General features: G+C 47.6%; 1 protein-coding gene across 2 annotated transcripts in view; it reads left to right on the top strand.

Annotated features, from left to right (window-relative positions):
- Window positions 1-22,605, top strand: part of SLC44A1 (solute carrier family 44 member 1) — a 294,253-nt gene that overhangs the window by 187,174 nt on the left and 84,474 nt on the right. For both annotated transcript variants that reach the window (XM_082273818.1, XM_082273817.1), the window contains exon 8: window positions 13,130-13,269. In XM_082273818.1, the coding sequence (XP_082129944.1) occupies window positions 13,130-13,269 (140 nt within the window). The remainder of the gene's footprint in view (window positions 1-13,129; window positions 13,270-22,605) is intronic.

The raw sequence follows: 22,605 nt of genomic DNA, 5'->3' as shown, positions 1-22,605 counted from the left end.
CCATGAGTGTTTGTGAAATCGCACCCCAAATACATTCTGCTGCTTCTCCTGAGTATGGAGATACCACACGTGAGACTTTTTGGCAGTCTAGCCGTGTACAGGGCCCCAAAAACCAATCACTGCCTTCAGGCTTTCTAAGGGTGTAAATTGTTGATTTCATTCCTCACTACCTATCACAGTTTCAGGGGCCATGAAATGCCAAGACCCCACAACCCCCTCAAATTACCCCTTTTCGCAAAGTAGACACCCTAAGCTATTTGCTGAGGAATTTTGAGTATTTTGCAGATCTCACTTTTGTCACAAAGTTTTGAAATTTGAAAAAGGAAATTAAAAAACATTTACCTTTTTTCTTTCTTCATTTTCCAAAACAAATGAGCTGCAAAATACTCACCATGCCTCTTAGCAAATACCTTGGGGTGTCTACTTTCCGAAAAGAGGTAATTTGGGGGGGATTTTGTGCTATCTTGGACCTTCATGGCCTCCAAAACTGTCATAGGTAGTGAGGAGTGAAATCAACAATTTACGCCCTTAGAAAGCCTGAAGGCAGTGATTGATTTTCAGGGTCCTGTACACAGCTAGACTGCCAAAAAAGTGTCACACATGTGTTATCCTCGTACTTAGGAGAGAGCAGCAGAATGTATTTTGGGGTGTCATTTCACATATAGCCATGGCATGTTTGAGCAATCTATCATTTAAGTGACAATTTTGTGTAAAAAAAAAAAATTATTATTTTTTTGTAATTTTCCCGTTGTAAAATATAAAATATTCCACGGACATAACATGCCTCTCAGCAAATAGCTTGGAGCATCTGCTTTACAAAATGGGGTTATTGGGGGCGGGGGGGAGGTTTGTGCTATATTGACATTTCAGGGCCTCTGAAACTGTGACTGGTAGTAAGGAAGTAAGCAAACTATGCCCTTAGAAAACCTGAAGGCGGTGATTGGTTTTCAGGGTCACGTACACAGATAGGCTCCAAAAAAGTTTCACACGTGGTATCCCCGTACTCAGGAGAAGCAGCAGAATGTATTTTGGAGTGTCATTCCACATATACCCAATGGCATGTGTGAGTAATACATCATTTAGTTACAACTTTGTGTAAAATAAATAAAATTGTCAGTTTTCCGAAACTTGTGGCAAAATATAAAATACTCCATGGACTCAATATGCCTCTCAGCAAATCGCTTGGGGTGTCTACTTTACAAAAATGGGTCATTTGGGGTCATTTTGAACTGTCCTGGCAGTTTATGCCCAATATTAGAAGCTTATGCCACACATCACCCAATCTCTAACCACTTGAAGACCAAGCCTTTTCTGACACTTTTTTTTTATATATGAAAAAATGATTTACTAGAAATTTTATTTGAACCCCAAACATTATATATATATATATATATATATATATATATATATATATATATATAAATATTTTAAAGCAGAGGCCCAACAGAACAAAATGTTGGGTGTTGCAATTTTTTTTGTCACACAGTATTTGCCCAGAGATTTTCCAAACTCCATTTTTTTTGGGGAAAAAAATACTTTTTTTTAAATGTGTTGCTCAAATACACTATATATTGCCCAATTGTTTGGTGAAATTTAAAAGATGATCTTATGCCAAGTACATGGATACCAAACATGACATGCTTTAAAATCGTGCACGCCCATGCAGCGGCAACAAACTACATACATTTTTAAAAGCCTTTAAAGGTTACCACTTCAGATTTACAGAAGAGGTCTACTGTAAGAATTACTGCCCTTAATAGGGGTGTTTTTTTGTTTTTTCATTTTTTATCATTTCTTAAAGCATCTGACCACACCAAGATTGGTGTGATAAGATGTTTTCCCAATTTCCCAATGGCTCTGTTTATATCTGGCAAAACCGAAGTCATGAAATGCTCGTAACTTCCGGTATCTTAGGCTATAGAGATGATTGGAGCCATTCTGGTCTCCAATCAGCTCTATGGTCAGCTGATGGAACGGCTGCAGTCTCCGGTTACCTGGTGAGACAGGAGAGCCCAAGAAAACCGCGGGGGGGGGGGAGTGTCCCTTCCCACTGCTTGTATAAGCAGTCTAGCGGCTAATTATCTGCTAGGATTGCTTTTACATGAAAGCTGACTGCGGGCTGTAAAAAGAGATACCAGAAAGTGTGTGGTATGCCCACCTATAGACCTCCCAGCATCCACCCACTTCTAATGATGAGCATACATGCAATGTTCTTTTTTTTTTTTTTTTTCGTTCAGCCCATGGGCTGAAAGGAAAAAAAAAAGAACATAGCAGATTCCTCCATTCGCACCGATCAATGTGGATGAAGAAATCTCTGCCAAGAAAAGTGTTAAAAAATATATGGTGAAGCATGGGGGAGATCTGCCCTCTGTGTCCACCCCATCCCCTAGGCTTCTCCATATAGGCTCTTTTTTAACTGCGGTGATGAAATCACCTCCCACAGCGCTGCAATCATTTATTACATATATAGTGAGAGCAAACACTGTTGCTGTCAGAATATACAAATCAGTGCTGCAGCTGATGGGCATACCTGCAAAGCAAACAATAGTTAACAATAAAACACAGTAACAATAAAACATTACAGTATAACAGTATATTATAAAGTACAGTAAAAATAGAAATAGTAGAAAAGTAGAGTAAGAACAAAATTAAATCAATAAATGACAACTATTTTTGGCTTTTTTTATTTTTAATGTTTTTATTTTTTTGTAAACTTTTTTTACACTTTTTTTGTAACTGTAAAAAAAACTGTTCCAGGCTAGGGTCTCTCAAAATGCGATAGCCAACATCTTTCGAGACCCTTTGTGAAAAAGTGTGCCCTAGACTGTGCCGTGCTGTACCCTATACTAATACTCTACTAGTGTGTGGTAGCAACGGAAACCGTCCCCGATGTAGAGACCAGGTTGGCCAGGACAGGAAGGACAAAAATAGTGGGTGTCACGCCTATATCCGCATTTTCTACAGACACAACATCTTTTTTTGGGATGCTCTTTGGGTAGGGGTACCAGGGAGGACATCCAGAAAATGCCTCTCATGTAGCCGGCTCACTTCATCTGGATTGGGAATTTGGGCCACAGCACCTTCTGGATACAGAAGGGCTGTGATGATCTCTTTCTGGAATTTTAGGAAGGATCCACTTCTGCCTCACGCTTTGTATAGCACATAAGCGTTCAGCAGAGCCAATTGGAATAAGTATACAGACACTTTTTTGTACCAGTGTTTGGCCTTACAGGCAATTAAGTACAGCGCCATCAAGTCGTTGAAGTCCACCCGTCCCATGTTAAGGTTGTATTCATGGACACAGAGGGGCTTCTCAACAACACCAGTTGCCGTTGCAATTTGGATTGTCGTATCTGCGTGAATGGAGGACAGAACGAAAACATTCCGTGTGTCCCTCCTCTTCACTGCAAGCAATTTATTACACTTCAAGCAGGGTCTCTCCCCCCACCTACGTCAGGAGTCTACAAGCTGTTGGGGGAAGCCCCGGCGTTTAGAACGCACGGTGCCACATGCGACAATTCCAAAATCAAAAAGGTGACTATAAAGTGACACGCTTTTGTAATAATTGTCCACGTATAAATGGTACCCCTTTCCGAATAAGGATCACACCAAGTCCCAAACAATCTTTTTTTTTTCAAGAAAATATATTATTTATTAAGTATAAATGGTACACTGTATAAATAACATCAACAGTAGACCTAACCAGTTAAACAACCAGTGGTAAGAATAGTACAAAAATATAAAACGTAGAACAGCAATAAGAAAAGGAGAACATCATGTATAAAACATTGCACTCAGGTGTGTGTATAGTACATCATAGAAAACAATCCTGAACAGGTGCATAGGGAAGCTATAAACAGAAACATACCATTATCGTCACCCAGGAGTAGTAGAACTATGCACACAGAACTGTATAACACATACCTCGGTATGTCAACCAGAACCCGCCTAGAGTACCAAATATAAAAAGAGGGGAAGGAAAAGTGGCAGATAACTTAGGGGAAAAAGAGAGGGGGGGGGGGAAGACATAGACAGAAAAAGAAAAAAGAAGGGGGGGGGGAAGAGGAAGGAAAGGACAATGTAAAAAGAAAAAAAGAGAGGAAAAGGATGGTAGGACACTGCATATGAAGTCGACCCAAAAAGTGTCACCCTATCCCATGGGCAAACGGTCCATAACTAGTTGAGATGGAGCCAAGGCCGGATCATCCAGCCAGGGCTGCCACAAGGAGGCAAATTTCTTGTGAGCTTTTCGGTGCTGGTATGTTAGCTTTTCTCTAATCAAAGAGGTATTAACCTGCGCTATCCACTGGCCCCTGCTCGGTACCCTGGAGGAGATCCAAAATCTAGCGATTAATTTGCGCGCAATGTACAGCAGTCTCAACACGGCAATGTGGGCATTTGGGGTCAGCGTATCCACCTCCAGAGCACCCAGCAAACAAACCACAGGATCCCTCAGCAACTGAAAGTTGTACACTCTAGAGATTGTGCCCATCACCTCACCCCAGTAGCGGAAGAGTTTGGGGCATCTCCACAGCATGTGGATGAGTGTACCCTGGTCCCTGTCACATTTAGGGCACAGAGGAGTAGACCTGCGGCCCCAACGGAATAGCTGTACTGGTGTTCTGTAAGCCCTGTGAAACAAAAATAGGTGAGATATCTTATGAGAGGCCGACACCGACACCAGTGGGATTGAGGAAAGGCACAAGTCCCAGGTCTCCCCGTCTATGGGTCCGAGATCACCCTCCCAGCCCGCTCGAGCCAGAAGGGAAGCTGGGTCCTGCAAGGAGCCCAACAGGATAGCATATACCAGGAAGATCATACCCTTCTTGTCCGAGGCTTGGAAGACCTCACCCAGCAGATGGTGGGTGTCGGGCAGCAAGGTAGACAAGTTTGCCTGAGCCGCCATCGCATGCCGTAATTGTAGGTATCTAAAGAAACAGTGCCTAGGGATATCAAACTCTCTCTGCAGGTCTTGAAAAGATTTCAGCACCCGGGCACGGAATAGCTGTGCCATAAAGTATAAACCATGGGCTTCCCACACCGCAGCACCCTCCAAACGGAACAGTTCCGAGAGGTTGCGATTGTGCCAGATCGGAGTCTGAGGAAGATAACCCTTGATCTTCAACATCCCCTTAACACAGCGCCATACCATGCGAATCAGAGTGAGCGTCGGCAGCTTTGCCACCATATGGGAAAACCCAGCCTCAAGATGGACAAGCACCAGGTGAGGAGAGTCAGGAGGGGCTAAAAGGGACCCGATAGGGTCCAGAGGGTCCAAAAGACCCCATCCCACCATATGTTGAACCTGAGAGGCCAGAAAATACACTCTGGGGTTAGGAACTGCCAACCCACCGTAATCCTAGCCACCCTTTTGCACCATATTAGTTCCCGAAACTGGGATTTTATCCTATAAAACCATTTCGAGGCAGCCAAATCAGGGAGTTATGCAGAACGTACAGAAGTTGGGGAGCCCACACCATCTTAATTAGATTAACTCGCCCAGCCACAGATAAAGGAAGCTTGCACCAACTCGCGCACTTAGAGCGGAACCGTTGCAGCAGAGGTATAAGATTCAGTGTAATATACTGGGTAGGCTCAGGAGATACACGGATCCCCAAGTATTTAAAGGAGTCAACCACTCGTACCGTTGATGCACAATCAGGGAGGGGGTGAGTTATTGGATCAAGCGGCATCAAAACTGATTTATCCCAATTTATGGAAAATCCCGACAGAGACCCAAAGTAGTCTATAAGGGACATAACCGCCCGTAAAGATTCCCCTGTGTCGCCCAGATAGAGCAACGTATCGTCTGCATAGAGTGAGATAACGTCTGCATGCGAGCCCCTTCTGAACCCCACTATCCCAGGGGAGGACCGAATCCGCGCCGCTAAAGGCTCCAATGCCATGGCAAACAACAAAGGAGATAACGGGCAGCCTTGTCTAGTCCCCCTGTGCAGACAGAAGGGCTCAGAAAGTTCTCCGTTCACTCTCAATCTGGCTGTGGGGGCAGCATACAATATTCTCACCCAAGTCAGAAAGTTTCCGCCCACCCCAAATCATTTGAGGACTTCCCATAGGTATACCCATTCGACACTGTCGAATGCCTTAACGGCATCTAACGAGAAGATTGCCCGGTTCCCAGGATTGTCCACCGGGATCTGAAGGTTCAGGAATAACCGGCGGAGATTAAGTGCCGTCGATCTGGTCGGGATAAACCCCGACTGATCCCTATGGACAACCCCACCAACAACCGAGGACAACCTAGTGGCCAGAATCTTAGCTAGAAGTTTAACATCTGTTGTCAGTAAAGATATGGGCCGGTAAGAATCTGCCAACTGCGGATCCTTGTCCGGTTTCAATAGTAAAACAACAATGGCTTCAGACATGGAGTCAGGTAGGTGGCCAGTTAGGAAAGCATCGTTATATACACGTAACAACATAGGCACCAGCTGGTCAGCATACCGACTGTAAACCTCAGACGGGATACCATCTGCCCCCGGAGATTTACCAGGTTTAGCAGATTTCAAGGCCGCATATATTTCGTCTTCCGTAAGGGGAGCTCCAAGCACAGCCACGTCCGAGGCAGACAGAGAGGGCAAGTCACAGGAGGCTAAAAATTCCGCAATCTCTCGGGAATCAGCCGAGACTTTAGAGGAGTAAAGATCTGCATAAAACTCCCCAAGCACTCTCCCTATGTCAGCTGTGGCGTGCCAGAGCACCCCCTGAGGATCCTTAATTGTAGGTATAAAGCCCGCGGGCTGTTGTGAGCGAACCAACATATCCAACATATGGCCCGTGTTCTCACCTTCCTCAAAATACCTCTGCTGCAAAAAGAAACGCTTGTTCTCAGCCTTTTGAACCGAGACCGATTTGGCCATAGACTGGGCAGCCAGCCACTACCTTTGAGTATCCTCGGAGGGGTCACTAACATAATCTCCCTCCGCCTTAGTCACCGCCTCCCACACAGTATTTTCCCAGACCTTGGTGTCCGTCTTAATAGCGTTAACAGTGCGTATAAACTGACCCCTCATAAACGCCTTAGCCGCGTCCCACACCACCCCCAACCTCAGCAGAGTCTAAATTATCAGCAAAAAATTAAGTTAACTTAGGTGGCAAGGGATCCGGACAAGGAAAGAGCGTCAGCCAAAACGCATTGAGCTTCCAGAGTGATTTTCCCCAAGTATCTGACAAAGACAACGCACCCAGAACGGAGAGTGGTCGGACACCAACCGTGGTGCATAGTGCGCTGCGACCACTAAAGGCAGCAGTGAACTATTACCCAACCCCATATCAATTCTAGATAATCCCGAGTGAGATACCGAGAAGCACGAAAACTTCCATACATCCGGATGACCCATCCTCCATACATCCGTCAGTCCCAGTTCACCCACCAGCCGAGCAAGGGACGTGAGCCCCCCGGCTGGCACAGGTCCACCGGAGTGAGGGGAAAACCGATCCCGGGCAGTGTCTAGAACAGCATTGTAGTCCCCCATCAGCAGAGGCACATCAGGAAGTTTTGCAATATGTGGGATAATAAGTTTCAGCACCCCTGCAGAGTATGGGGGAGGCACATAGACCGCCACAAGTATGCAGCTAAGGCTCGCTACCTGACAAGATAATACTACAAACCGGCCCTCAGGGTCAATTACAGACTGTGAGCATGCAAAGCGCACCCCTTTTCTAATTAAAATACAGACCCCCCTCGAGTAGGTGGAATAGACAGAATGAAACTGGTGGCTAAACATGCTAGGAGCGGGGTAGCGGAGGGAGACATATGAGTCTCTTGCAGACAAACAACATCCGCCTGCAAGCGTTTAATATTGCGAAGCACCGCCGTTCTCTGGACCGGGTTACCGAGGCCCCGCACATTCCAGGACATCACACATACACTGTCAGCCATAAGTGATGCGAAGGCACAAAGGGTGCGTCAGGTACCCCGGCCAGAAAGGCAGCGCAAGGCACCCAGACAGGGTGATCCCACTGCACCCCAGTAGTATATCCCAGCCATATAGAAACAACAAAAAATGCATTTTCCAGCACACACAGGACAGGGGCAACCCCATCATATAAAACGGGCATGAGTAGCAGCATTTAAGTAGGACATCAGAGATGCAGTGGAGCAATAGTGAGCATGCAGTACAAGTGTAGCTTGTACCAAAGTTCATAACCAAAGAAAGAGAAAAAAAAATACAAAAAAAGGGGGGGGGGGAGTACACGTCTGCCACGTGTGGGGAAGAGGGCCAGTCAATGGGGTATGTCCAGTCAGGACTAGAGGGGGGAAACCAGAGAGGGACCACAGATACCATTGCAGTCTCCTCAAAACTAGCAACCATGTGAGGGATAGCAGCCATTAGTGCAGCAAGAGAGCTCCCGCCAAAACAGGAGAAGTGCGTGTAACATCAGGTTTCTAGATAGCTTAGGAGAACAGGAGAACCAGTCCCGACCAAATAGTCCAAGAGTTCCAGATAGCAGGCAAAATCTTCAGGGATCTTCCCGCCTGGGGGAGGCAGCCGCCCTCAAGGCCCCACCATTGGCATCCAACCACTGAACAGCAGCAGAAGGTTTATCAAAAAACAGCACCTCATCCCGGGCCACCACCCGGAGCTTGGAAAGGGTACAGCATATTGTATTGAATGTTCAGGTCTTGCAATCTCCTTTTCACTTCCACAAATTTCGCTCGTTGCTTTTGCACCTCCGCAGAATAATCCGGAAACAGGGAAATCCTGGAGTTGTTGATTTTCAGCCTCCCCTGCATGCCCCTAGCTTTAGTGAGGATGGTGTCTCTGTCCTTATAGTTGAGGAGCTTAAAGATGAAAGTGCGCGGGGGGGCTCCTGGAGGGAGAGGTCGCATTGGCACCCGATGAGCACATTCCACCGAAAACATGGCAGTAAAGGACTCTTGCCCAAAAGTAGAAAGCAGCCAGTTCTCAATAAAAGCCACAGGATTTTTACCTTCTGCCCGTTCAGGGATACCAATGGCTCTGATGTTGCTCCGTCTCATCCTATTCTCCAAATCATCCAAACGTGCAGCTTGCTGGGCAGAGAGCAGGGCAGTATGCTTCACTTCCCTCTGCAGAGGCACCATATCATCTTTCAGGGAGCTTACCCTGCCCTCCACCGCAGCTGTCCTCTCCCGCAGCTTCTGCATGTCATGCCTCATGAAGGATATCTCAGCCTTAACCCCCTTCAATTCCGCTGTCAGGGCCGTAATCGAGGTGGTACAGGTGGTCACTGCAGCCATAATGTCCCTTAACGTCGGTTCCGTGTCTGGGCCCGGAGATGACTGCCTCGGGGCCTGGTCCGCATCAGCAACCTCCCAATCAGCAATCTGGCAGGAGAGATCCCCCAGCGGTACTGTGTCATCCGTGTCAGAATGTGACCCAGGGGAGCCGGACAGATGGTCCCCAGACTGTAGTGGGATGTCCCGGGAAGCAGGTTTAGCAAACAGCTTCTGTGCAGCCTCCAAATAAGTGGCTTTCTGTGCTGCACGCTGCGGGGCGCCGCCATCTTGGATCGGGCCGGCCTGTGCAGGCCTCCCCTCTTTACCACGCTCAGACATCTCTTTGAGGAATATGGAGGACTCACTGAGCGACCACGGCACTCCAGGGGACACAAGGCACCGGCGGGTGACAAAAAGCAAAGCGGGATACGAAGTTACACAGGAGAATTGTAAGGATCAGCAGCGGAGCTCACAGCGTGCACGTCCTCTCACATCCGCAGTTCGGCCATGCCCCGTCCCAAACAATCTTGCCACTCCCCATGTAGTCTGGGCAGTTGGGGGGTTCTACATTACTATCTTTTCCCTCATAAATCCGAAAACTACATGTATAGCCTGTTTCCCTGTCACAGAGCTTCTACATCTTGACCCCATATCTGGCACGGTTGCTGGGGAGTAACTGTTTGAAAGCAGGGTGGCCAGAAAATGTAATCAGGGACTCCTCAACGCAGACAGCTTGTTGGGGTGTATACAAGGCTGCAAACTTCTGGTTGAAGTGATTTACGAGGGGCCGAATTTTGAGGAGTCAGTCATATCCAGGGTCGCCCCGAGGACGACTGTGCATGAACCGCAAGATTTGCTTGTATCTAGATCTGGCCATGGCAGCAAAGAACACAGGCATACGATGAATTGGGTCAGTGGACCAATATGACCGCAACTCACTCTTTTTAACCACTTGCCGACCGCCGCACGACTATCTACGTCGGCGGTCAGCCCCTCACAGGCAAACTAACGTAGGGCTACGTTGCTTGCTTGTGAGGGTCTAGGGAGCGAGCGCGCGCCCCCCGGGGCGCGCTCCCGCTCCCGTGTGGTCACGGACCCCCCCGCGCGTGTGACCAGCGGACCCGATGTCCGCCGGTCACTCGGCGATCGGCGGGGGAGAGGGAGAATGTCAGGCAGCTTGTGTAAACAAACTGCCTGTCATTCTCCTCGCTGCAAAGACACTGATAAAACGGATCTGGTATGTAGATCCGTTGATCAGTGTCCTTACAGCTAGAGCCACAGCCAATCACAGTAGAAACCACGCCCCTAGGGACACACACAGCCCCTCCCTTCCAAATAAAGTTAACCCCTTCACTACCAGTGTATTTTTACAGTAACAGTGCATATGTATAGCACTGATTACTGTAGAAATGTCACTGGTAACCCCAAAAGTGTCAAAAATGTCAGTCAAGGGTCCGATCTGTCCGCCGCAATGTCGCAGTACCGCAAAAAAAATCGCAGATCGCCGCCATTACGCGTTAAAAAAAAAAACAACAAAAATGACAAAAATCTTTCCCTTTGTTAGTAAACGCGATAACTTTTGCGCAAACCAATCAAAATACGCTTTTTGCGATTTTTTTTTACCAAACATAGGTAGCATAAAATAAATTGGCCGAAAATTTTTAAAAATTTTGATTTTTACATTTTTTTTTGGGGGAATTTCATATAAAAAAATGTGAAAAATATTGCTATTTTTGCAAAATTGACGCTCTTTTTTTGTTTATAGCGCGTGATCAAAAAATCGCACAGGTGATCAAATACCACCAAAAGAAAGCTCTGTTTGTGGGAAAAAAAGGACGTCAAATTCGTTTAGGTACAGCGTCGCACGACCGCGCAATTGTGCGTTAAATTCACGCAGTGCCGAATCGCAAAATACCCCCTGGTCGGAATGGGGGTAAAATCTTCCGGGGCTTAAGTGGTTAATAATGCCCATGAGGAGGGATAGGCTCAGAAAGCGTTTTAAATTCGGAAACAGTGACACGTTTCAATGCAAATTCTCTGGCAAGGGTCAAATTTGGGTTTGGGGCGATGAATTGATCGGCATATCAAATGCTTTGGTCCACAATAGATCTGTACAGATCTTCTGTGAAAAACCACTCATAAAAACCAAGGGGAGTAAAATCATCTGTTTCCACCTGAATTCCAGGTTGGCCAGTGAATGGGGGATGTACGGGCGCTGCAAAAGTGTTGGGCTCCCAATCAGGATTTGCAAGCGCATAAGGATGGACACTATGGGCTCTACGGGCCTGTTTTTAAATTCTTGGTGGCTGCCAGAGACTACTTGTGCTAGCCACTGCACCAGCTTGAACTGCACTTATGGGACTCGTCACGTCACCAAGTGTTATAAAGTGCTGGTTTGACTATGACCAGGATGTACTAGGCCGCTGGTGCTTGCCAGATCACCAGAAGGTTGAGCGGCACTAGTACCGACACTCTGCTGCATACAAGAACCCTGTGGTTGTTGCCTCTTAGCAACAGAAGGATGGGGCCGTGTACGGCTGACCTTAGACTGAACCAGTACTGTCATCAGAGCTATCTGTCAGGGTGCCGCTGCTCTCTACAGGTTTGAATACTGAGCCTGATTCTGACAGTAAGGGTTCCCCATCGCTCTCATCTGTCATGGTGAGCATCGTGTAGGCCTCTTCACTAGTGTACCTCTGTTTGGACATTGTGGTCAATAAATATATAGCTACCTACAGTGACTCACTGATAAAAAAAAGCACCTGGTTGTCAAGGACTGTTTAAACCGCTACCAAAAAATATAAATGCTAGTGCTAACAGAGATCAGGCCTGACTCTGCGAACACTGCAGTTTAGTGTGCTGTGTATTGGAAGTGACAGTAATCTGCTGATTCTGCACTTCTTGGGGGATGGACGGAGGGGCTAAATGCAGGTGCTGGCAGGTGTCGGGGCTGATCCTGCTAACGCTGCATTTGGGAACTCTATACTAAACTATTGGATCAAAGATATTGATCCGTTCAGACTCTATACTATTAATGGAGGTGGTGTGTGTGTCACAGGCAATCAAAGGGTTAAAATGTATTACTAAATGTGCGGCAGGCAATCTGACGCTGTGCTGGATTGACGCTAACTAACGTTAACGCTAACTGATGTCACCTGTGACACAAATATAGTGATCAGAAAAAATATCTGTACACTATAATAGTGACACTGTGACAGGGCAATGAAGGGGGTAACTGGGAGTGATCAGGGGTTAAATCTTTACTAGGGTACCTGCCATATCTGGGACGACCTCTAACTACCACTAACTGTCTCTCACGCTAATTGAAGTCAAAAGTGACACTAATACAGTGATCAGTAAATTTATCTGTATACTGTATATAGTGTACACTGTGACAGGGAGTGAAAGGGTTAACTGGGGGGTGATCAGGGGGTTAAATGTGTGCTATGTGTACTGGTGCCAGTGTACTGCTTGTGTACTCACAGTTGATGCTCTCTCTTCTCACACTGGAAGTGAAAAGGGCTCCAGGAGAGAAGATTGCATAATTTCCTGTCCCTGTGTTTACATTACACAGGTACAGGACATTCTGCAATTGGTCAGAACCTATCACCAGGTCCAGGCCAAAAATCATTGGCCTGTACCTGGTAATTGATTGGTTCTGAACCGAATCAGAGTACGTCTGTTAGCACAGTCGAGCCACCTTGCCACAGTAAATCTGGGGTGGGCAGTTGGCAACTGGTTAACGTACATTGGTCATGAAACGCCTGTTCCAAAAAAAGGCATGCTGTCAGCTGGATTTAGTATCCATTTTCATAGTTCAGGTTTTTTTTTTTTCCTTATACCATTGATCAAAAGTACCTTATCTTTTGTTTGTTCGGCTGTATTCACATTTTTTTTTCACATTCACAGGAGGTACAGGTGTTCTTTGGTGGATGTATGCAGAGCACAGGAAATCGTTCAGTGAAGATCTTCCACCAGATCAACTTCAAATTTCCAAAGACAACCAGCAAGCCTTGCTCATCTATGCCATTGCAGCCACTGTCTTTACCGTAAGGATTCTGTTTAAGTTGATTATGCTGACTGTACATGAAACTGGGTCACCTCTTTCTCACTCCTTCACTTATTTATTAATAGCAGCAGAGTGACAGTGGTAACAGCTGAGAATAGCTAGTGAAACCTCTTCTAAATGAAACCGTGCTTGTATGCTGAAATTCAACTAGAAGTTTTTGTTAACTACATCACCTTAGATTGCCTGTTACAGCGGAGGTATCCTCTCTGTGTGCTGAGCTGTTTTTTTTTTTAAACAATATTTTATTGAAATTCAAAGCATTACATAGTACAAAACTGTGAGCAATGGATCAGGAAATAGTTCGAACGGCATAACACTGGTGACAACGTGCTCTGCTAATCGCCCTTGCTGGTCGCAAAGAATTTCTCGGGTAAAGTCGTAATAACGATATTCTGTAAGGCAAAAGGTGTTTCGTTTTAATACAAGGAGGGGGGAGAGGGAGGAAGGATGCTTTACAGAAAGCCAGGTGTAGTAGCACTTTGTGTCAAGGGAAGATAAGAGGATTGTAGGGGAGGGGGGGGGGTAGGTAATTGGCATCCTAGCGTCTATTCATAAAGGTACCAATCCGCAATTGCCAGTTGTCCGGGACTAGGCTGTCGCCCGAGGTCGAGCAGCCCAGTCCGGAAGGCCTAGAAGAGCCCGCTGTCACCCATACGATAATAAGCAAACGGTGTTAAACAAACAGTGAGGCGGTAAAAGGAGTTTGAGGCAGACACAAATTAATACAGGGGAACCAGTTGGGGTGAGTGTTTTTCACCGGTGCATTGTAGTCCACTGAGTTAGTAGTGGTGGGAACTTAGATCAAATAAGGACGGGAGCTGAGTGGCCTTTATCTTCCGCAGGGCAAGAGGAGGATATACAGTCCCATTTGCTGTCAAACTTTATGCGAGACAAGCGTGGGTCGATGGAGAGGCCCACCGATTCTGTGGTTCTTAATGAAGACATAGCAGTGGACAGTTCCGAGATAGTTGGGGCAGAGTCCGACATCCAGTTGCGGAGTATCAGCCTACGGGCCGACATCAAGCAGGTCACTATCCAGGCTTTGTGCAGGGATATAAGCTTCCAATCGGGTTGAGGTATAGAGATAAAGTCTCTGTTCAAGCAGTTAAAAAGAAGAAGGTATATGTCCCGGGGGAGGAATACCCCTGTCAGCTTTGCAACATATCTGATAACTTTATCCCAAAAAGAGGCTATGTGGGAGCACGACCACAGCTTGTGCAGAAGGGAGGGGAAACGTTCCTTGCAAAGAGTACAAAAGTGGTGGGCAACGTCCGGAGACAACCGCATGTGCGGGAGATGCGCTCCATGCAGAATTTTATATTGTTGCTCCCTCCAGAATTCGTTGGTAACGTATCTACGGGTGATGATGTAGCCTTGGATGATTTTCTTATGCGCATCAGGGGAATTCAGAGTCTTGTTCCAAGATTTGGCCACGGAAGCCGAAGTCCCCTGCAAGAGCTCCTGATTTAGAGGCTTGTACAGCTGTGATATCCTGTGCTTGCCCTGTTGTATCCATGAATCCAATAGGGTTGAGCAAAAACGTTGTGAGGGGGCATGACACAGTCTTGAAACATAACTAATACATTGCCGAAAGTATAGGTAATGACCATATGGAAGGCCGTGGGCTTCCGCAAAGGAGGCGAAAGCCAACGGTCTACCTGAATTCACATCGAACAATTGGGAGAACCGCCTGATCCCCTTTGATGCCCATAATTCAAAGATGGAGTGCTGCTGCGCCTGTGGGAACCCGGGGTGGTGGTACATGGGCAGGTACCTGGACAGCCGTTGGGGAGTCCCCAGCTTCTTTCGCACTTCTCGCCATGCTGCCACCGTGTCTCTTATCAAAATATTATTACGAAGGGTCTGCGGGATATCCCCCGTTCCACAGTGCAGCAGCGCTATCAGATCCCAAGGGGCCACCATCTGCGTCTCCAGTGACCAGTTAGTGTAACGTGATTCCTGGCTAATCCAGTCCAGACATCCCCTCGAGGCATACTATGTTGTACATTCTGGTGTTAGGTAGATCCACTCCCCCCTCCCTCTTCGGCAGGTGTAGTTTGATGATGGAGATGCGAGGCCTTTTCCCCTTCCAGAGGAAGGTGGAGAGCGCTTTATGTAGTCTATTGACATCTGTGTGTTTTAAAAGCAGGGGAATGGTTTGCAGTGGATATAACAATTTCGGTAAGGTGGTCATTTTATAGAGGTGACATCTGCCGAAGAAGGACAGAGGTAAATTGGCCCATGTTTTCAATTCAGCTATCATCTTATCTATTACCGGCGTAAAATTTAGATGGTAGATAGAGGAGGGGAATCGGCCTATTTTGACCCCAAGGTAAGTTATGTGTGAAGTTGCGATACGTAGTGTCGAGAAATTAGCCCACGGCGGGGTGCGTGTCGTGTTGAGGGGAAGGATTTCGCTCTTGGTAAAATTTATGCGTAGACCCGAGCACAAACGGTATTCTGCAAATATGGATTGTATTGTGGGTATATCGTGGCCCGGCGCTGAAGTGAATATAAGGACGTCGTCAGCAAACATTGCAATACGAAGCTCATCGGTGCCTACCCCAATACCATGCAGATCCGGGTGTGTCAGAAGGGCTCTGGACAGCGGTTCCAGCGCCAAGTTGAACAGGAGCGGGGAGAGCGGGCACCCTTGCCTCGTCCCTTTGAAAAGGCGAAAGGACGGGGACATATGTCCCGCTATCACCACCTGTGCAGCCGGGGATGCGTACATCGCGCGGATTAGGTGAAGGAATCTACCGGAGAAGCCCAGCTGGCAAAGCACCCGATCCAACCATTGGATATTCACATTGTCAAAAGCCTTTTCGGCGTCAAGTGTTATGATCGGGGCGTCTGCATCCGGGTCCGATTTAGCCATTTCTAATGCTAGGAGCACTTTTCTAATGTTGGATGTCGCTGACCTTCCCCTCGTGAACCCCGCCTGAGAGGGATGCACAAGGGTAGGCATTATAGAGGCTAATCTGTCCGCCATCAATTTGGATAACAATTTGGAGTCTACGTTTAGTAGTGAAATTGGTCTATAAGAGCCTGGGTCCAGTGGGTCCTTGCCTTTTTTATAGATCAATTTGATGTGAGCTTGACTGCCCGTAGGGAGGTATGGGTGGCCATCCAGTATGTGATTAAAGACTGACAACAGCGTCGGTGCCACTGAGTCCAATGCTAATTTGTAAAAGTCTGGCGTGTACCCGTCGGAGCCAGGTGATTTCCCCAGGGTCAGTGTTTTGATAGATCTGGTCAATTCCTCCAAAGTCACTGGGGCATTTAGCTGCGACAGTTGGTCCAGTGTGAGAGACGGGAGGCCGACTCTGGAGAGCCAATCCGAGGCCGTTGTCTCGTCCATAGGCTTGTGACTGTATAGATTTTGGTAGAATTGAGCAAATACCCTGTTGATATCCTTTGGGTCGTTTACTATTTGACCATCAATGTCCCTGAGAGCTGTTACCTGAGTAGGTGTAAAGGGGCCTCGGCATAGAGATGCCAAGAGTTTTCCCGGCTTGTTTCCATAGCAATGGAACTTCCATTCCTGATGGGATCTGTACAGCTGTTCCCTCTTCTCGGCCCATTCATCAAAGACTGCCTTTGCAGACCGCCAACGGTCTATGTTTTCAGGAGAATTGCGGCTGTGAAGTGCAGCCTGAGCCGCTCTCAACGATGAGCTGGCCGTCTCAAAGGTTTTGGCGAGTGTCTTCTTATAAGCTGCAGCATAAGAGATTAGACGGCCTCTAAGCACTGCCTTCCCTGTTTCCCATAGAAGGGTGGGAGATATTGAGGGAGAATTGTTTTGTTCAATGAATTCAGACCAGGCTGCTTTGATGAGGGAGGATATCCCGGGGTCCTTAACGAGATAAGAGGGAAATCGCCAACATTTCGCAGCAGGAGTGGAGTTATAAAGGGTGATGCCTACCGAAACTGGAGCGTGATCGGAAATCGCTATGTCGTGTATGAGGGGAGATGTCACAAAAGTGAGTATATTAGGATTCGCGAGGATGTAATCAATGCGGGAGAGCGTCTGGTGGGGGTGAGAGTAAAAGGAATACTCTCTGCCTTCAGGATTGTGTAGTCGCCACACGTCGGTGAGATGTAGGCTATCCGCAAATTCCCGTAGCAGAGAGGAGTGGCGTGAGTTAGGATTCTGGAGAGTCTGTGTGGCGAGGGACCTGTCCTCCGCTGGATTCATTAACTGGTTGAAGTCTCCCGCCACTAGGAGCGGAAGATGGAGGAGGGGTGCCAATGTCCGTGTCAACGACTGGAAGAAAGACGCCGAGGGCACGTTAGGGGCGTAGACTCCCGCTATTGCCCACTCCCGTTGCGCCGTTTCCAAATGTAGTGTCACTATGCGGCCTTCTGTGTCGGATACTGTGTGTTTGAGGGTAGCCTGTAGATTCTTATGGATAAGAATTAGGACACCTGCCTTGCCCTTCACTGCCGGAGAACCAAAAACCTGTCCCACCCACAGTTTGCGCATACGATGGAAGTCCTTCGCTTCCAAGTGTGTTTCCTGTAAAATCGCAACGTCAGCTTTCAAACGTTTCAAGTGTCTGAGAACTGCCATCCTCTTGTTGGGTGATCTAAGTCCCTTAACGTTCCAAGATACGACACTCATGGAGGGTCCCACGAGGGTGATAACTCAAAATGGTTAAGGATCAGTGATGAGGTTGCCCCTGGTGATATGCCTCGTAGTGGGATGTCTGCCAGGCCAATAACTGTGGTCAACGGAAAATAGCAAAAAATAGATGCCAAGGAGAGAAATGAGGGTAAAGAGGTAGGCCCAACAGGGGCCATGGGGTAAACCAATAGGGAACATGAGATACACGTGTGGAACTTCACTTTTTTTCCTCATGTAAATGTGCTCACGCATCGGACAGCGTTAGCAGGTCCAGTGCTGCATGCCCCCGCCACTGATGGTCATCGTGTGGTAAGCAAGTGATGCTGCGTAAGAGAACCGTGGGAGGTCCCCGACCATGAAACAGAGTCGCACAGCACTGGAGAGGGAAAGCCACATGATGGCGTCGGCCCGCGTGCGTAGTGTGACCCACGCAGGCGGGTCGGACCATCGCATCAAAAATGATAAACCGTAAACAGTAGCAGTAAGAAAACCCCTATGGGGTCACACAGCCATAACAATCAAAGGCAACGGCATTAAATCAACCTTACGTAACCACAAACAGAATAAAGAGAGTGAGAGTGGTATACAGTTATAACATATGCTTATAGTTACCAAATACCAAGATATGGTATTAACTTCGGGAAGCACAGGATATGCACAAAACGGAGTCCGTTAGAGGCATAGATTGGAATCAACAGGCCGGAGGTAGGTAGTTCGTCAGCGTGGCCTATTGCGATAAGATACTCGCTGTTTCTTCGCGGGATCCTTTCTGGGACTCTGCTGGCCCCTGGGTCCAGGGTGATGTTGTAATGGCGTTGCAGAAAGTGGTGGGCCTCGTCAGGCGCAGAGAAAGATTTCTGCTCTCCGGAGAGGTCCGCTAGTCGAAGTATAGCTGGGTACGCCAGAGTAAACTTTATAGATTTGTGGAATAAAGCCTGGCAAAGCGGTTGGAAGGCCTTTCTGCGGCGGGAAACCTCCTGGGAGTAATCTGCAAATATCAGCAGCTTATGGCCGTCGACTTGTAAGGCTTTGGAGTTGCGGAACGATTTCAGAATATTTTGCCGGTCCATATAGTTCAGGTACCGCACAATAATAGATCGCGGGGAGCGTCTGTCATTTGAAGGGGCCCCCAGGCGATGAGCGCGTTCCACAAAGCATGGCGTCTGGATCCCCAGAGCCGCAGGAAGGTGCGCAGATGCTAGCTCACACAAGGTCTCTGCTCCATAAGTCTCTGGCAGGCCTATGATCCGGAGGTTATTTCTTCTGGATCTGTTCTCCAGATCATCCACTTTATCAAGAAGGTACCTCTGTGTCTGCCTGGCCTGCTGGTCCATCACAAAGGATCCCTGGAGCTCGTCTTCCAGATCAGACATCCTATGCTCCATTTCTGTCAGCCGGTGAGCATGCTCTCCTATCTCCCTCTTTATCTGGATGATCCCCTCGGATATGGCTTTGTCCACCGCATCCTTGATTGTGGGAGATAGCAGGGTGGCCACTGCCTGTGCCAGAGAGGAGATCTGAGCCTCAGGTAAGGTTGTTGTGGGTGGAGGTGGCTGTGATTGTGGCGCCTGAGGGAGGGCGGCGTCCGCCATTTCCTCCTCCGAGTAGGCCGCAATTGAAGCCGCGGACTTTATTTGGGCCGTCGGCGGCGTACCGCCGTGATGTAAGAATCGATCCATAGCGGTCGGGTCCCCGGGCCACCGCAAGGCAATTGGCAGCAAAGGCAGGCGCGGATGGGCAAAATAGCAGGTTAGAGAGCTGATGTGCCCTGGAGCCGATGTCCCGCGCTGCCTTCTACATGGGCGCCGGAACCGGAAGCCGCTGAGCTGTTGTACATCAGTTTTGTAGGAGCCAGTGACTTTTCAGTTTACTATTTACAAGAAACTTTTAATTTTCTGTGGCTGAAGAGAACTTTAATGCTGTCAGTGGTGTTAAGGCACTCACGACAGCACATACTCAAAAAATGCAGAAAATGTTGAATTTACTCAAATTTATATAAAATATATGTGCAGCTTAATGTTGTCTTGGTTTCATAATTTAAAGAAACCTTTTCTTAGAGAAACATTGAGGGTGACATTGCCAACTTCCTAGTAAAAAATACTAGTTGTCTGACTTTTCTTTGAGAAATTGCAGTGCCTAGTATGAAACGTGTCAGAAGCTGTTCCTGTTGGTTTTTAAAGGAAGACTATTATTTTGCGATGTGCGGCATTTCTGTTGCTGGTACAATGGTTATGCTGACCTAGCTTAAGTACTTTAACCACTTGCCAACAGTGCACTTTCACCCCCTTCCTGCCCAGGCCAGTTTTCAGCTTTCCGCGATCTCACACTTTGAATGACAATTGCGCGGTCATGCTACACTGTACGCATATGACATTTTTATCATTTTTTCACACAAATGGAGATTTCTTTTGGTGGTATTTAATCACCTCTGGGTTTTTTATTTCTTACAAAAAAGAAAAAAGACAAAGTTTTGAGAAAAAAAAAAAAAGTTTTTTCTTATTTTCGGTGAGTAAATTTTGAAAATAAATACATTTTTCTCCTTCACTGATGTGCGCTGATGAGGTGGCACTGATGAGGTTGCACTTATGGGCACTGATGAGGTGGCACTTATGGGCACTGATGAGGTGGCACTGATGAGGAGGTACTAATATGCCGCACTGATAGGTGGCACTGATGGGCAGCACTGATGAGCACTGATACAGTAGGTGGCCCTGATGAGCACTGATAGGTGGCACTGATGAGCACTGATAGGTGGCACTGATGGGCACTGACAGGCGGCACTGATGGACACTGACGGGTGGCACTTATGAGCACTGATGGGCGGCACTAATGGGCAGCACCATCAGTGCCCATAGTGTTGCCAGTCAGTGCCTAGATGAGCAGGCACTGATGGGCACTGACTGGCAGCACTATGGGCACTGATGGCAGGCACTGTGGGCACTGATGGTGGGCAGTTATGGCACTTTATTTCACTCTTGTGTAATCAGGGCACTGGTGATCAGTGCCCTGATTACATTTCCCTGTGTCCCCTATGAGGAGCCGCCGCTGATCGGCTCTCCTCGCCTCACAACACTGACAGTGAGAGCCGAGGAGAGCCCAATAACGGCACTTCCTCATTTACATGTGACCGGCTGTGCTTGGACACAGCCGATCACATGGGTAAAGAGTCATGTCATTGACTCTTTACCGAGATCGGCATCGCGCCGTGTCCTAGCAACACGGCACGGTCACGATCGCAGCTCCGCGTGCCCCCGGGGGCGCACGAGAGAGGCTGTTCTGGTGCGCCGTCATATGACGGCGTCCCAGGATAATAGCTACACCGCTCCGCCGTCATTTGATGGCGGGCGGGTAGTAAGAGGTTAAGTCACTGGCCTGGAACCAGTATGCAAGTCAAAACTCCTTTATATGCATACTTGCTCTAGGGGCAGCGACTAAAGCCTAGCACACACGGGCCGAATGTCTGTCGGCATCGACCAGTTCAATAGAATCTGGCCAACATTCAGCCCATGTGTACTGCATTTGGTCTGATAGAAGTCATCTGTTCAGCCAGCTAATGTCAAAGGGGCATGACCGAAAAAGGTCTGCCGATCAGCGCTCTCAGCCAATGTCTGAGAGCGCTGACCGGTGTGTGTTCTAAAGGGGGGCAGTCCCCCTGTCAGAACACAATTGCACAGTGGGGGTGATCGCTGCACTAAAATCGCATAGTTAGTACAGCGGCTCCTCCCGAGCTGTTCGGCTTTTTTTTTGTTTTGTTCAGCCCTGCTGGGTCGAACGCAAACAAACTAGTAGTGTGTATCAGGTTACACAGGGCCGTGTTAAATAGGCAGTCCTCAACAGTTAGGTTTATAGATTTTGATACTGGTCAGACCTACACATTTCTGCCTTCACTTATTTACTGTGGTAAACCGTTTAGCATATATATCATTTTTTGCCTGTAAATAGAATTGTATAGAATTGCACTACTGTAAAAAACACATATGTCAAACTCGAGGCCCGTGGGCTGAATCTGGCCAGCCAGGCAATGTCACCGGGCCCTCTCACCCAGGGCTTTTTTTCAGTCCTCACCCACTCCCTGCTCACTGCTGTCACTTGTAAACGCAGAAGCCTTCTGCGTTTACAAGGTCAGCTTTGCTCTCCGCGGCTCACGGCTCTCACAGATCCCTGCATGCACTCATGGCCAATGATCTATCTGCAAGGTGAGGAGGAGCCACCTCCACTACTAGACTAGTACACTGCTATTCCCCTGGTACTAGACCTGGGCTGGAAAGGAGAGATGCAAGGAAGCTTTGGGGTGGAGGAGATGAGGGCTGGGGATGAGAGAGAACGGTAAAGAGGTCAGTGAAGTGAGATCTGGACAGCCTGTGCTGCACACTCCTAAACCTTGCACTCAGTATACAGCCCACCCCTGAACACTGCATTCTCTGCGCTCTATACGTAGAGCACTTCTGAACTCTGCATACAGTCTTACAGATACAACCCTCTGAGGGCAACTATAATGCTGATGCATCCCACAATGAAATTTAGTTTGACACTGCTGGAATAGTACTCTGTAAGGTTTAGAACAGTACCATTCTGTTTCGTTTAGAAATTTCATTTTGTCATTTTGCAGTTGTAGGTTTTCAAAGGGTTTAGATTTTTAATACATAAAAAAATGATATGCACATCTGAAAAGGCAACCCATGCATGCTT

Source organism: Pelophylax lessonae (genome assembly GCF_965119305.1).
Source record: "Pelophylax lessonae genome assembly, chromosome: 1".
Classification (NCBI taxonomy): Eukaryota; Metazoa; Chordata; class Amphibia; order Anura; family Ranidae; genus Pelophylax; species Pelophylax lessonae.
Note: the sequence above shows the minus strand (reverse complement) of the source record. Positions and strands in the feature narration are given on the sequence as shown.